Genomic DNA, 15,999 nt, shown 5'->3' with positions numbered 1-15,999 from the left:
CTAGACAGGGTACTGAGCACCGGTGATAGAGAAATGAGTAGAACCCAGTTACTACCCTCAGAGAGCTCATAGTCTAATGAGAGAAGCAGGAACATAGACAAACACTTTCAATCTCTAACCTTTTGTGTTGGAGACAGGAGGTCTGAAAGAAAGTGAAGAACTCCCCCAAAACACCCACCGGGGGTCACCCCCTGTCTGTATTCTCCCACCTGCCTGCCATGCTGAGCCTCAATGATACCCCCTTCCAGCCAGCCACACTCCAGCTGACAGGCATTCCAGGGATGCAGAGAGGCCATGCCTGGGTTGCCCTGATTTTCTGCATCCTCTACCTGATTTCCATCATAGGCAACCTCAGCATCCTCACTCTGGTGGTTCGGGAGCCTGCTCTGCACCAGCCCATGTACTACTTCCTTTCTATGCTCTCTCTCAATGATCTGGGAGTGTCCTTCTCTACACTTCCCACTGTGCTTGCTACCTTCTGCTTCAACTACCACCACATTGGTTTCGATGCCTGCTTGGTTCAGATGTTCTTCATCCACATGTTCTCTTTCATGGAATCAGGCATACTGCTGGCCATGAGCTTTGATCGTTTTGTGGCTATTTGTGAACCACTACGCTATGCCACTGTGCTCACCAACAGCCGCATCTTGGCTATGGGCCTGGGCATCCTTGCCAAGAGTTTCATCACACTCTTCCCTTTCCCCTTTCTGGTAAAACGACTGCCCTTCTGCAAGGGCAGAATTTTACATCATTCATACTGCCTCCATCCAGATCTCATGAAAGTGGCGTGTGGAGACATCCATGTTAACAACATCTATGGGCTCTTTGTTGTCATTTTCACCTATGGTATTGACTCGGCATTCATCCTGCTTTCCTATGCATTGATCCTGAGAGCTGTGTTGGCCATCGCATCCCGGGAGCAGCGGCTCAAGGCACTCAACACCTGCATGTCACACATCTGTGCAGTGATGGCTTTTTATGTGCCCATAATTGCTGTCTCCATGATCCATCGCTTCTGGAAAAGTGCCCCACCTGTTGTTCATGTCATGATGTCCAATGTCTACTTGTTCATACCTCCCATGCTCAACCCCATTATCTACAGCGTGAAGACAAAGGAAATACGCAGAGGGATCTTCAAAATCCTTCATAAATCCCAGAGCTGAGGAAGGCTACTAAGAGAAGTCCTTTGGAGAAAGGACTGGGGTTGGTTTGCCAGCTTTAGGGGGCTGGTCTGCCAGCTTTAGGAATGCTAAAATATGAGGAGGGGAACCAAGATCTTGAGAGCTAGAATATGGAACTAATAAGAGAACATCTGACTCAATAAAATGTCATAAATATATACTGAACATTTACCATGTAAAAATTTTGTGCTAGTCTCTAAGAATGTTATAATGGTGAATAAGGCATATTGTTAAGTAAGAGATATATCAAGGAAAAAAAACATAAAAGTGAGTAACAGATGCCCTGAACAATGTGTGGTATATATGGAAACAATATATATGGAAATTTTATATGTTTATAAACAGTATATATGGAAATTTTACCAAGCAAACAGGCTGAGCACAAATAATGCTACTACCACTCAGAGTGAGGAAAATGATAGACACTAGACAGCAAATTCTGTGGAGGCTTGGTGCTTCATGTTCAAGAGAAGACCCACTTGATGTTCAGAGATCAAGATCAGACTGTGTGTGTGTGTGTGTGTGTGTGTGTGTGTGTGTGCATGTGTGTTGTGTGTTTATATAAAGTAATTTGTGAAGGATGAGAGGGGTTAGGATACTTGGTACAGGGTGATAGGAAAAAGAGAAGGTTATGGTCTTAGCATAAATTACTGCCCGAGAAGAAATCTTTAGGCAAAGGAAGTTTAGAACCTTATGTTCCAAGTATGGCCCAGTGAAGAGCAGCATTGGTATGTCTGGTAGTTTTTTAGAGAAACAGAATCTTAGACCTCATACTTAAATGTTCAGTATATATTTATGACATTTTATTGAGTCAGATGTTCTCTTATTAGTTTCATATTCTAGCTCTCAAGACCTACTGAATTCAAGTTGTATTTAGTAAGACCCATGGGTGATTAAAGCTTGAGAATCACAGTGCTACTCTTTCAAACACCTCTCAGGTAATATCCATGGAATGTGTAGCAAAAATAACAAGGCTCATGAGTTACAAAAGTCTGCAAAAGTGGTTCTCAAAGTGTAATTTCCAGACCAGCATTACCAGCAAAGAATGGGAATTTGTTAAGCATGAAGATTCTCTGGCCCTTCCTCAGATTTCCTGAACCAGAAAATCTGGGAGGTGAGGTCTAACAAACTGTGTTTTAATAAATTCTCCAGGTAATTCTGATATAATTCTCAAAGGTTGAGAAGCTTTAACCTAGAATATTAGTCTAGAATATTTAGAACAATTGCAAACAGATTTGTTTAGACAAAGGGGAAGTTTCATATTGAGAAATTTGGGAAGTACAATCTTGAGAAGATTGTGTGTGTGTGTGTTTAATATTTTAATTTTAATATTTACTTATTATTTATTTATTTATCTTTAAAGACTTAACAAGGTTTTTGTTGGGGGCGAGTCAGGCAGACAACTTCTATTGGTAATATCAAAATTGCAGACCTCCAAGAGGAAATCAAGTGCTCAGCATAAATCACATTGTTTGCATAAACAGTTTAGGCCTAGTGAGTCACTCTTAACAATTTGGGTTGTGGGAACCCTCTGGAGATCCATGTTCCCAGATGCCAACCGAGGGACTCTTTGCAACATGACCATTCTAAGAATATGCTGTCTTGGACCTGCTATGTTAACTCTTTCTGCACACTGAACACCCAACTGATAGTCTCTTGAATAGAGTCAAGCTTATGCCATGAATAAAACTGAATATACATGAAGTTTTCATAGTAAAGAACAAAACGTCCCTGAGAAGGTTATTCCATGAAATTTGGTATGGGTGAGTCCATGAAGGATAAAATCAACTACAGATGTTGGTGGTGATCTGGGAGAATGGAGTTCTGACAGTCACCTATATTCGTAGACCAGAAAACTTAGTTGAAGATTCTGTATATTGTGATGCCACAAAAGCATTCAATGAAGAAAGAACCCAAATGTTCCACCTGTTCAAGTAAGAATCACTGTTTCCTGGGTTTTGAGGACTAGAATTGTTTCCAGCATTTGCTCATGTGGGTCTGCTCTGTCTTATGAAAACTCTCCCCATGTGCACACCCTTGAATTAACACAAGATCAGAGATAGCAGAGAAGTTATGGCACTGTAGGTGAGCACACAATGTCTGAGGACACTTTGGCATATACATATTTTCTCATGGTGTCTCGCAATTAAAAGTCCCCAAATAATCCCAGCAAGGGCCTGCTGTAATTGTTCTGCTTGACCGAGATCCAGTCACAGGGCTCCTGGCTTCCAAGGAGTGCCAACTTACCCCCCTTTCCCCTGACACCCTTGCCCAGAAGGTTATTCCAAGGATGTAGTACTCACAAACAAGATTTTATTTATTTATTTTGGAGAGCGAAAGAGCAAGAGAGAGCGAGAGAGCGGGAGGAGAGGCAGGGGAGGATGAAGAGGGAGAAGCAGACTCTATGCTGAGATCAGTACCTGAGCCAAAATCGAGTCAGACACTTAGGCTTAATCAACTGAGTCCCTATGGATGGTTTTGAAAGCTGTGAGTAGACTGAGTGAAGGGCAGGGGCATACGGTGCTGTGGTGAAGGGAAATGCAGATTACAGCCTTTTATCTCCACGAGGTGGTGCAAGTGGAACACTGAAACAGCTTCACAGAAGGATTTGATGAACAATCCCCCCAGCCATCCCACAGTCACTCGGAGGCCCCTGTCCAGCTGCCCCTGTGATTCCCTTCTTTACCCCCCAGTTCTCACCCCATGCCATCACAACGTACCTGGAATCCAAAATTCAGTCAAGCTCTAATTTTAAGGCTGCCCTCTAGGCAATTAGAACCTGGGGGGGGGGGGGATCAGTTGTTTGTCACAGTGAGATGTGGGACCTTGCCAGTTGTCAGTAGGATTTCAATGTATACAAGTTCCCTGACCAACACCTCTTCTGAGGCTTCTCTCTCCTTTCTACAAAGTCTATGAACTTCTTTCTAAACAGTGTATTTCTTTTTTAGAAACGATATGCCTACTCTGGTTATATTCTTCTACACCAAACATGTACCTGCTTTGCTTTGCTCTATTGTGGAAAATTCCACTTAATACTCCACAGGGTACATTTATCTCTCTACTTAAGCTTTATGGGGGAAAGTGTTGCATAATTTCCCATAGATAACCTTTAACACTTATAAAAGTCCCCTTTTTTGGGATTTGTACAGATGCTAGGTTTACTATTGTCACTTGAAACCAGTACTTAGGGTTTCTGTTGACTTTTCCTGTCAATTAATGGAAACAGAATCTTCAGAAACTGAATCTTTAAAAAGGACTTTTTAAAAGTAAAAAAACAAAAACAAAAGCAAAAAACAAACAAACAAAAACAACAACAAAAAAACCCCAAAAGAGATAATGACAGTTAAACCTAAAATTCTGCGCCTAGCAGTGTTTGGTACGCCTAGTACATGTTAATTCAATGACCAACCAAATGACTAATTAAATAAATGAATGAATTGGATCTGATCTGATGCCTGTTTCCCATCATGTTGTCCCTAAAGACATACCTAGAGTCACTTAACTCTATTACTTCTCAAAGACTTGCCCCTTCTCACCAGGGGCTTATGCCTAGTCTGCATTGTTTTGGTCTCTGTTTTTTTCTCCTCTGATTCTCTGACTTCATTCACAAGGTTGTCATCTGCATTCTCTTGAATTCCATCTCCGGGGTCCCAACTCATTCATCTGATACGAGAAATTCTACAATAATGGAAAGCAAAAAATGCTCTTTGGAGATATTTCTCTTGGAGATATTTCGAAGTTCCTCATAGGGAAGGGGAAATTTTCTCTATATTTATCTTCTGTTTGCTTTCCCTAAGTATCCCACTCTTCAGTTTATAAAGGAGAGAGAGCTCTCCTGCTATGCCTTCTTTTTTATTTTATTTTATTTTTTTAAATTAACATATAATGTATTATTTGCCCCAGGGATACAGGTCTGTGAATCATCAGGCTTACACACTTCACAGCACTCACCATAACCCATACCCTCCCCAATGTCCATAACGCAGCCACCCTATCCCTACCCACCACCCCCCAACAACCCTCAGCTTGTTTTGTGAGATTAAGAGTCTCTTATGGTTTGTCTCCCTCCTGATCCCATCTTGTTTCATTTTTTTCCTTCCCTACCCCCAACAATCCCCTGCCTACCTCTCAAATTCCTCATATCAGAGAGATCATATGATAATTCTTTCTCAGATTGACTTATTTTGTTTTCCTGTTATGCCTTCTTCAAATATATCTTTATCCTATTTGAAACTGAAACAAGGATGAGGCCAACTGAAACACTTAGTGGGAGGATTAAATATTTGGGAAAGGATTTATTAGGGGTATTTGAAATTGGGGACTCCAGCAGAATCTATGATAAGGATAATTATCATGTGAGGTACAAGCACATTAAAAACTGTTACTTTCTTCTTTTCATTTGAACATCTACCCCTATAGATAGTTACTAACCCCTTATGAATTGAGTTCCAAGTTCAAGAAATGCTAATCTCTTGAAATCATGAAGCTGGTAGATGGTAAAACTAGGACTCAAACCTACCTCTGTGTGATTGTGAACCCTACAGTCTTTCAGCATTCTAGGATGTCTCTCCTGAACTAGACCTCTGAATGTGGTGAGGGGTTGAATGTAAGGGATGGGAGTGAGTATTGAGTAGGGAACAACTACGATGAGTGGGTGAAGGAAGCTCACTCATATCCCTTATTGGTTAAATCCTGGGCTCCAAGCTCTCTTCTTCTGAGCTCTGAGTCCCGGAGTTTGCCCACTGGGGTCTAAATTTTAGGTTCTGCCTGCGATACAGGCTTTAAGTCCAGAATTTGAGGATGTAGATTCCTGGTTCTGGGCTGAGAGTTCCAGTTTCGAGACTGGATTATTGGGGGCCAAGAAGATGTTGCAATGGAGACTGGGAGATTTGTCTTCATCCTCTGCATCACAGGGAAGCTGCTGAGATTTTTATTTTCTGTGTGGAGAGAGGGAAGTATATTTAGGGGATGTATTTTTCTTTCCATTCTCTTCCCAAGGGGAGATATAATCCCCCTCCTTTTCCTATCACCAGCTCAGCATCACCCTCAGGCACACCAGGGCCCCAGGGTCCTGGCCCCTGGAGACTCTCACTCAGAGACATACAGAGCGCTCCTCCCCTCTTACTCCTGCCTGTCTAAAGCTTTTTTCCATGCCTTCATGAGCTCTGGCCTATGCTCTTTCAATCTCACTGCCATTTCACAAAGCTCTCTCAGGTGAGTCTGAGACTGTTTGCCTCTCCAAGGCATGTGTGCAAGAGTATATTTTGGTCTCTAATTCCATTTGGGCCTCTGAGGTTCTCCCAGTCTCTCACGTCTTTGTATCTTTGAGTGAGTCTCCATCAGGGAACATATGGGCTGTGTATTTGCTGCGATTTGTTTGGTCTGTGATGGAGAGGTTTAAAAAAAACAATCCCCAGATCTTATTTTCATGTAGGTTTCCTACGAATAGAGTAATATTTATTCAAATGTTCCTGGTCCTCCCACACTTTCAGATAGGGTGCTGGAAAGTGGTTTAAGGAAAGACGCATGAACCCATGACACGCATTGAGAACCGGCCTCTCTTGGGCCCCACACAGATCCACAGCCCTGATATTCTCAGTGTCACAGGATGAGAGAGAGATCTTGGCAGGCTGGACATCAGGCCTGAGGGCAGAAAAACAGTTGAAAAAGGTAGAAAGGGCCTTTAGTCCCAATGCAGCAGGTACTGGGATTGTCCTGCCAATATTCCCAGCAAAGACTATTCAGTCTTTGCTTGAACACCTCTGCTGACCAGAAGATTATCACCCTTCTGTGCAGCTTTGAATCTTAAATAAATAACTACACAAGTAAATACATGTTTGTGAGTTCAGACGTATTTTGCAAGCGGATACCAGGAAGAATAATATTCAGGTGAAACTTGAAAGAGATTGTTTCTCTGTGTCTGCAGCAATTACACCAATATGGAGGAAGCATCTTTAAGCCCCAGGTAAGAAAGCACTTCAGAAGTCAGTGCATCTAACCAGGATAGTGGCGTTAGGTGCAGTGAGCTCCCCATCATCGGGAGTGGTCCAGCTGAGTGTGGGTGACAGTTCAATAAGGATGCAGTGGAGGGGAATCTATCAATAGGTGCAAAACTGGAATCTGGTTTCAGGTCCTAGAGAGACTGTTGGCAACTGAATCAATGGACATCTGAGAGGGGCCACTTTAGAAGGTTTCTAGACCTCTTCCACCTGCCTCCTCCCACCCCATCGTCTGCAGAGAAGGCAGGAAAAAAAAAAATGTGCATCTGATACTCTGTCCTTTTCACCGCCTGTGAAAATGAAGACCAACTTCTCCAGCATCACCTCATTCTTCTCCCTTAGGTGGCTTTTGTTAAATACTATTCTTATTCCACATTACAAGTAAAAAACTGAAAACAAACAAACAAAACCCCCTTTGTATTAGAGTATAAGTAAGTTGCCCACATCACATCTAGTAATCGGCTGAGTGTGGATTTTGACAGGTCTGATTTATTCTGTTTCTGCTTTCAATTTTTTTTTAAGATTTTATTTATTTATTTATTTGACAGAGAGATATCACAAGCAGATGGAGAGGCAGGCAGAGAGAGAGAGGGAAGCAGGCTCCCCGCTCAGCAGAGAGCCCGACATGGGACTCGATCCCAGGACCCTGAGATCATGACCTGAGCCGAAGGCAGCGGCTTAACCCACTGAGCCACCCAGGTGCCCTCAATTTTTAAGCTATGCGGTCTCTCCTAAGATTGGGCAGTTTCAAATATTTCCTTTACATGTAAAGTTTTAGGGTTTTAGAGGTCAGAGAAAGAGGAGGTGAGAAGAAAGTGTCTGTTATATTTTTATCCAAAATGATGTAGATGGCTGCAACTTCCCTCACTTCCTTCCATCTGCCTCCTTCAGCCTTTGAGGTGAGCTGCTAAAGCAGAAGACTTTCAGGAGGAAGCTAATTTCATTTTTTTGTTCCAGATGTCAGGTGAAGACATCTCTGCTTTTGGTGACATGCGAGCTGAAAGCAATGAAAGTCTTGATGTCCTGTCTGTCTTCCTAACTGGCATCCCAGGATTGGAGGCTCAACATGGCTGGCTTTCTATCGCCTTCTTCACCACGTATGTTGTGGCCATTGTGGGTAACAGCCTAATCATGGCAGCAGTGCATGTGGACACTGCTCTACATGAGCCCATGTACCTGTTTCTCTCCATGCTGGCTGTGACTGAGGTGGGTGTATCTGTGTCTACATTGCCCACTGTTATGGGTATTCTTTGGTTTGATGCTCGCCAGATTGACTTTGATGGCTGCCTGGCTCAGATGTTCTTCATCCACGCCTTCTCAGGCATGGAGTCAGGGGTCCTTTTGGCCATGAGTTATGACCGCTTTGTAGCCATCTACAATCCACTGCGATATACAGCCATCCTAACCCTGTCCCGTATCATCTGCATGGGTCTGGGAATCACACTGAAGAGTGTGATGTTCATGGCCCCACTTCCAATCCTTTTGAGGCAACTGCCCTATTGCCATGTTAATGTCCTCTCCCATTCCTACTGTCTCCACTCAGACCTGATCCAGCTGCCTTGTGCTGATACTAAGCTCAATAGCATCCTGGGTTTGTCCATTGTCCTGGCCACTTTTGGGCTGGACTCACTGCTCATCGTGGTCTCTTATGTGCTGATTCTTTACACAGTGCTAGGCATTGCCTCTGGGGAGGGACGGCGGAAGGCCCTCAACACATGTGTGTCTCATATCTGTGCAGTGCTTTTGTACTATGTGCCCATGATTGGTGTGTCTGTGATGCATCGAGCTGCCAAGCATGCCTCACCCCTGGTCCACACACTCATGTCTAGCATCTACCTCTTTGTGCCTCCTGTCCTCAACCCCATCATCTATAGTGTCAAGACCAAGCCAATCCGACAGGGAATTTTCAACTTGTTCTCCTGCAAGAGGAAATGGCTCTGAATCCTTCTAACAGGGCAAAGACTTCAAGCCACTCCATAAACTCTGATGGTGTTACTGCTGTGAGCAAAGCTGGACACCAGGCATTTTGTGAAGGAATAAGAATGAGGAATTCTAAGCATTGTCAAAGGCTTGACTCTGGATCATGACTCTGGCCCCTTTTATTTCACATCCTGTCAACATCCGTGTGTCTCTGTATGTATGTATGTGAATGTCTTCTCTCACCAGATGTGATCGTCTTGAGGGCAGAGATCGTGAATTTCACTTTTTTATTTACCCCCAAACGTCCTAAACAAAAAAGCCCAATAAATAATAAGTTAGCAGTAAAGTTAGTAAGTTAATATTAAGGCTGGGGTCTTGATGTTTGAATTGAAACAAAACAAATTGCTGTTTTTGAGAGGTTAGGCAGGGATTAAGAATATCCCCCAAGAAAGAGATTGTCCTAGGAATGTGCCTCTGAGTAAGGTGAGCATACTTTTTGGCTTGCCCAAGATAATCATGGTTTACACTTATTTTCCTCAGCATCATTATTTATACAGCACTCTCTTTCCCTCCCCAGAATGTCCTTGTTTAAACGATAACTTGTATGGGAACCTACTTACGAAGCAGCCTCCTTCCTGGTATGTAAGGAACCAGACTCTGTACAATCCACATTCAATGATCTCTACACTTAGAATTTACGTACTTGGAGACTCTGAGGTTGAGGAACAGCTGATTAAATTACCTCAGTTTAGGCACAAGATAAAATACAGACAATCTCAGATTGTCCAGGTTTCAGATCGTAAGAATTCTACCAAAAGCCCCAAATTCTGCTCCAGTACACTCTCAGACCCTATTTGCAGGGCCAAGTAGGTCTGGTGTCACTGTGCCTGAATATTCCTGTTTTTCTTTCCTCCCCTCCCTTCAGCCTACAGTAACCTCAGCTTATGGTATGATGGGTATATTTTTATATTTTTCTTGACCTTACCCCGCCTTCAGCCCTGTCAGCATGGGGTTGTTTGTATCTACCTATGCCTTTCTAGGGTTTCCTGGAAACCTTTAGTCCTATGGGAAAGACCATTCTCATACCTCTTAAGGAACACAGACAGGGCTTCGTGTAAAGTGCATTGATAGGACTGGGCTGGTTGACCAGTAACTGGTCTCAGGTTTTCAGCCTTTCTTACTTCAGGGCCTCCAATTACAATGCAAATGTTTTCCTCACTATATACAGTTCTTCCTGACTTTGTACAGCTCATTAGGTGATTATTACTTTTTTGTCACTAAGTACTAGATTACATGCCCACTAATAACAGTTTCTATAAAGTCAGGGTGACTGATTATTTCTTACAACTGCATGTGCACCTGCAATTATCCCCAAACAAAAGATTTACTTTTTTTTTTTCTTAAGATTTACTTTTTAGGGGCTCCTGGGTGACCTAGTTTGTTAAGCCTCAGACTCTTGTTTTTGGCTCAGGTTATGATCTCAGGGTCATGAGATAAAGGCTTGAGTTGGACCCCATGTCTGTTTAAAGACTCTCTCCACACCCCCCAAAATAATTAAAGAAAATCTTTTTTTAAAAGTTTAATTTTTTTAAAAGGACATGAGAAATACAAACCCAAATTTTATTAGATTTAACAGGCATACAATTCCTCAGAATTTTAGAATGTCTGCTCTTCATAACACGTTATTAAGGAAATAAAAAAACAAGTTAAAGACAGGGAGATTACAAGACATGCATCTTACAAAAGACTTGCATACAGAGTATATAAAGATCTTTTATAATATGATAAAATACAATGCAACTAAAACCACAGTGAGCTAGGACTTAACAAGTTAACATGACTAACATTGAAAAGACATAACGAAAATGTTACACATTGCTGGTGGAAATGTAAAAATAGTATGAGTGCTTTGGAAAAATGCATGGCAGGCACAAGAGAAATGAAAACATGTATTCACAAAAAAGCTTAATGCAGGAGTGCTTTTTCATAATAGCCACAATATGGAAACAACTGAAGTATCCACTGGTAGGTGAATGGATAAGCGAAATGTGAATATCCATATAGTGGAATATCGCTGAGCAATAAAAAGGAACAAACTATCATACACACAAAGACATGAACGAACCTCAGAAACATGGTTTGCAAAACAAGAAAGACACAAAAGACTACACATGATAATTTCATTTATATGAAATTCTAGAAAAGGCAAAAACTAATCTATCATGACAGAAGGTAGATCGGTGGTTGCCTGGGGCTGGGTGCAGGGGAGGGGATCAACTGGAAGTGGTTAAGAGGGAAGTTTTGGGAGTGATGGAAAAATTTCATATTTTGATTGGGTGGTGGGTATAAGTATTTGTCTACATCATTAAACTGTACCCTGATAATGCGTGCATTTAATTTTATGTAAATTAATGTTAAGGTTGAATTTTAAAAGACAAAACACAAGATTATATTGTGTCTTAGATTCAACACATACAAAAATACTCTACAACCTGCTATTACAGTTTCTGTATGCTCACTAAAAAAAAAGAAAAAGGTCTGATCTATTTCCCCAGCAACATTTCTCATGTGACAATGTGTTAGTAACAAGTTGATAGGCACAGCTGGGTGCCTGGGTAGCTCAGTTGTTAAGCATTTGACTTCTGATTTCTGCTGAGGTCTATGATCTCAAGGTCATGAGATGGAGACCCTTGTGGGGGTCCGTGCTTAATGGAGTCTGCTTCTCTCCCTCTCCCTCTGCCCTTCCTTACATGTGCTCTCTCTCTCTCAGATAAATATATCTAAAAAAAAAAAAAAATCCACCCTCTCCCCCGAAAAACCAAATAGTGATATGCAGATAGATAACTTCTAAGAAAAACATGTGCAGTACGAATGAATGTGATAGCATAATGAATGTGATATCTATAGTAACATAATATTAGCCAATTTTTAATACATATAATGCCACTACTTTTTTCCTGCTAATTCACAGGTTAAACGTTATTGCTGGAGTCCTGTGTTTTGCATGTATTACTTGCTGTTCGATAGACCATGCAGATACACCTTCAATAAAACACACACACACACACACACACACACGTATGTGCATATATTTACATTCAAGCTATGACTAGACTCTTGATCCCAAGGTGAGAGGCAAAGAAATACAAATAGATACCAGGCTAGAAATCCATAATCATAAAAATCCACCAATAAAAATGCTCATATTAGGACATAAACAACATGTCAAATGTTTTATCCTTTGCAAACAAATGCAGAAGGATTGTACAAGCATGTACATTCATATTTAGTCCTGGTAAGAGTGGATTGTTGGACAAATTAGATGAGTTTAGCATTTTTATTAAAAAATGTTTAAATATTTTTCCCTGTTATTTTTCCAGTATGGAATATAATGTTGGAATAAAATTTTAATATATAAATTGAATTAATTTTCTCATTGAAAATCTAATAATTTTTAGCTTCCATATTTCTTTCACTGATTTATCAGATAAATTAAAATTTCTTCTAAAAATATTTGTTTCTGTTAATGAGTGTGATTGTGGCTACTAGTTTATCATTGTTTCTAGGCCCTCTTAGCTGGCAGAGCCAGGAAATCTGTGTCCATATACTCACCTGGGTCTATACAAATATGTCTGCATTCAACCATAGGCAAGCACATTGAGCTAACAATGACTTCATATTGACGTCTCCAGCTCTGTTGCATGGATCACTCAAGCCATCTCCTCTTGTTTTTCTGTAACCTCCCACTTGGATAGTGAGAACCTGGCTGCCTCCATCTGCCATCCATTCACTTAGGTGTTCGATTCCAGCACACATGTAGAGTGTTGGTAGAAATGCTTATTACACTGCCATGAGAAATTACTTCATCAAGCAGATTACGGCATTTATTGTTCTTCCTGTCTCTACTCTTACAGACTCCAGCCAGTTTGCAAGCTCAGTGCAGCAACTCCACCCCACACCCATCCAGCACACACATCCTTCAGTCCAATACCCATCTCCTTCAATGCAGTTGTTTCATATTTTGTAATAGAATTCTTTTTTTTTTGCCATATTCTGCATTCCATCCTGGGAATCCCTGATATCATAAGTATTTATCAAAAATTAATGTACATTATAGTTCTTTCTGTACTGCTATATAGTGCTATGGGATGTGGCAAATGCACGGTGTCATGTATGTACCATTCCAGTATTATAGAATGATTTTATCCCTCTAGAAAATCCTCTGTGCGTCACCAATTCAGCACCCTACTCTCCCAAATCTTTGGTGATGACTGATTAGTTTATTCTTTTTCTAGTATTGCCTTTTTCAGAATTTCATATAAATGAAAGCAAACATGTAAGTTTTTAAAACTAGCTTCTCTCATTTAGTACACATTTAGGGTTCATCTATGCCTATATGTATCTTGGTATTCCATTCCTTTTTTAAATTTCTGAATAATATCCCATCATCTGGATGTACCACATTTTTTAAACTTTTTACCTGATGAAGGGCAAATTCGTTGCTTCATTTTTTCTCTGTCTTTGCTTTTTTGCTAATTATTTGCAAGAAGATTCTAGGTGCCCAGTTAGAATTAGATCCCTTTTTCTGTAGCAGCAACCTGAGCTCTCTTCTGCTTGAAATAATACAATCCACTTCACATTTCTAAAATATCAATATTCAATCCTACTCCCTCTTATATACCTCATTTAAAATAATTTTAAAAGGGTTAAGAAGAACACCTTCTAAATTTTATGAGATACAAGCACATTTCCATATTGACATGGGACTAATAGAGTCATTTACTTTCTGGGCACTGAATAACTTATGTAGAAACATTTCACAATAGCTAAAAAAAAATTCCAAAATGCAAATCTATTTTGAAATCTAAACATATCATGTCATTTCTTAAGTCGTGAAGGCTACACACATACACACATGCACAAGTACACAGAGGAAAGAAGAGTTTTGTCCAGGAAAAGGAAACGGAAAGATGGAACAAAGAATTAGGGCAGACTTCTTCATTTAATCTTCATTTAGTTTCCACTTAAATATTGGCAGATGTCTGGGAGTTTGGTGACTATAACATTCAGTTGATAGAAAGCTCTCACTAAGAGATTATTTCATTCTTAATAGCTGCTGGAAAGGCAGCACACCGAGACATGACCCATGCAAGCATATGGGCTTAGAGTCTATGGGTGCCTTGTCTTCCATTACTTAGACTATACTTTATATACAGACAGTCAGCCAGACCATTCACCAGTCATTGAACAACCTACTTTGCCCAATAATTCTTCTTTGTGTTTCCAAACTCTAGCCTTTTTAGTGTAACCAAAATATTTCTACTTTCTTCTACAGCCGACTTTAGTTTTACAGTTACAGAAACATAGGCCATGGATTCGAATAGTCTGCCAGTGCTGCCAAAAAAATGTACCACAGACTGGGTGGCTGAAACAACTTATTTTCTCACAACTTTGAAGGACTTGCACAATTTCTCACCATGCTGGTTTTCTTTGAGGCCTTCCTCCCTTGGCTTACAATTGGCTGTCTTCTCCCTATGTCACCACATAGTCTTCCAGCTGTGGTTGTGTTCATCTGTGTCTAAACACCCATTCTCCATGGGAAACCAGTCATATTGGAGTAGAGCCCATCCTAGTGAACTCATTTTAACTTAATTACCTCTTTAAAAACCCTATCTCTAAATATGCAAAGATACGGGGATTAAAATTTCTACATATGAATTTGCAGGGGACACAATTCAGCCCATGACACTGGTAGTTCTCATTGTCCTAAGTTGAATTTTATTCTGTCATCTCCACCTCAGAAACCCATCCTCCCATCGGAGAAGTCTTTAGAGGGTAGTGGAAGTATCTGTGTGTGTGGACAGGTACCATCTAGCTACTCCAGTTCCTATTCTCGTGATGATGGAACCATAGATGTTTCCATTGATGTTCCCATCCATAATCTACAGTGTAATTTTTTGGAAGGGAGTTGAAGAAAAGAATTCACATAATCTGAGCACCTCGGTTTGCAAACCTGTGTCTTCTGCATACTGTGATTTATTGAAAACTCAGCCTTATGAGATGGGTATTATTATCTCAGTTTTAGAAATCCAAAAAGTAAACTCAGAGTTTTATTAGCTGGTCAAAAATTCATACAATTAGTAACGGGGAAAAAAAAAGAGTGATTATTAATGGTGTCAGGTGCTCCACTTGAAAATCTGGCATAATCCTAAGACTTACTTTCCCCTCATGATCTTTTAGGAGATTCTCAAGCCTGTACTATCCACTGGGGGGAAAGAAAAAAGTCTTCTTCTCCTCCTTCTCCTTTTTCTTCTTCTTTAAATTTTAGTTAGTTAACATTTAATGCAATATTGGTTACTGGAGTAGAATTTGGTGACTCATCACTTACACATAACACCCAGTGCTCATCACAAGTGCCCCCTTTGACATATTCCTAACCCATTTATTGACTTAAAAAAAATTGGGTTTCCTGGTCCTCATTTCCCCTCTTCTGAGATTGCACATGCTTCCCATTCTGCAATTTGTTTCCTTATACCACCTGGCCCATGGTTCTCTGGAGAAACCTGGTAACTTCTAGGCTCTGGTTAAGAAGGGGGAAAATAAGGGAGAAAAGAGTATCAGTGGAGAAAGACATCCTTTCCCCCCTTGTTCTCTGCCTTTTGCCTCCTAAGCATCCCTTGCCGCACTACACTCTCACTGAAGTCCTGCCTATTTTGATTCAAATCTAAGTCAGTCTTCCTACTGGCCACCTGCATTATGGGTTCAGGAATCAGAAGTTGTGACCATAACTATAGCTGCCTTTCAAACTGATATGTCTGAGATCCAATCTCATTCCTACAAAATAATGATCAGGAAGGCCATATTCCTTCTATCTGAACCTTTTCTGGTACAAGAATTCA

General features: G+C 40.8%; 2 protein-coding genes across 2 annotated transcripts; both read left to right on the top strand.

Annotated features, from left to right (window-relative positions):
- Positions 1 to 218: 218 nt before the first annotated feature.
- On the top strand, positions 219 to 1,163 carry LOC309840156 (olfactory receptor 51I1; the record flags this gene model as incomplete). The annotated part of the gene is made up of 1 exon (XM_082682229.1): positions 219 to 1,163. The coding sequence occupies one exon, from the start codon at positions 219 to 221 to the stop codon at positions 1,161 to 1,163; it is 945 nt and encodes a 314-aa protein (XP_082538355.1).
- Positions 1,164 to 8,170: 7,007 nt separating this feature from the next.
- Positions 8,171 to 9,121, top strand: LOC309840136 (olfactory receptor 51I2-like; the record flags this gene model as incomplete). The annotated part of the gene is made up of 1 exon (XM_082682203.1): positions 8,171 to 9,121. One exon carries the CDS (start codon positions 8,171 to 8,173, stop codon positions 9,119 to 9,121), a length of 951 nt encoding a protein of 316 aa, XP_082538329.1.
- Between the last annotated feature and the right edge of the window lie 6,878 nt (positions 9,122 to 15,999).

The sequence above is a fragment of the Mustela nivalis genome, assembly GCF_964662115.1.
Source record: "Mustela nivalis genome assembly, chromosome: 9".
NCBI classification, from domain to species: Eukaryota; Metazoa; Chordata; class Mammalia; order Carnivora; family Mustelidae; genus Mustela; species Mustela nivalis.
This window is presented reverse-complemented; position numbering and strand designations above follow the sequence as displayed.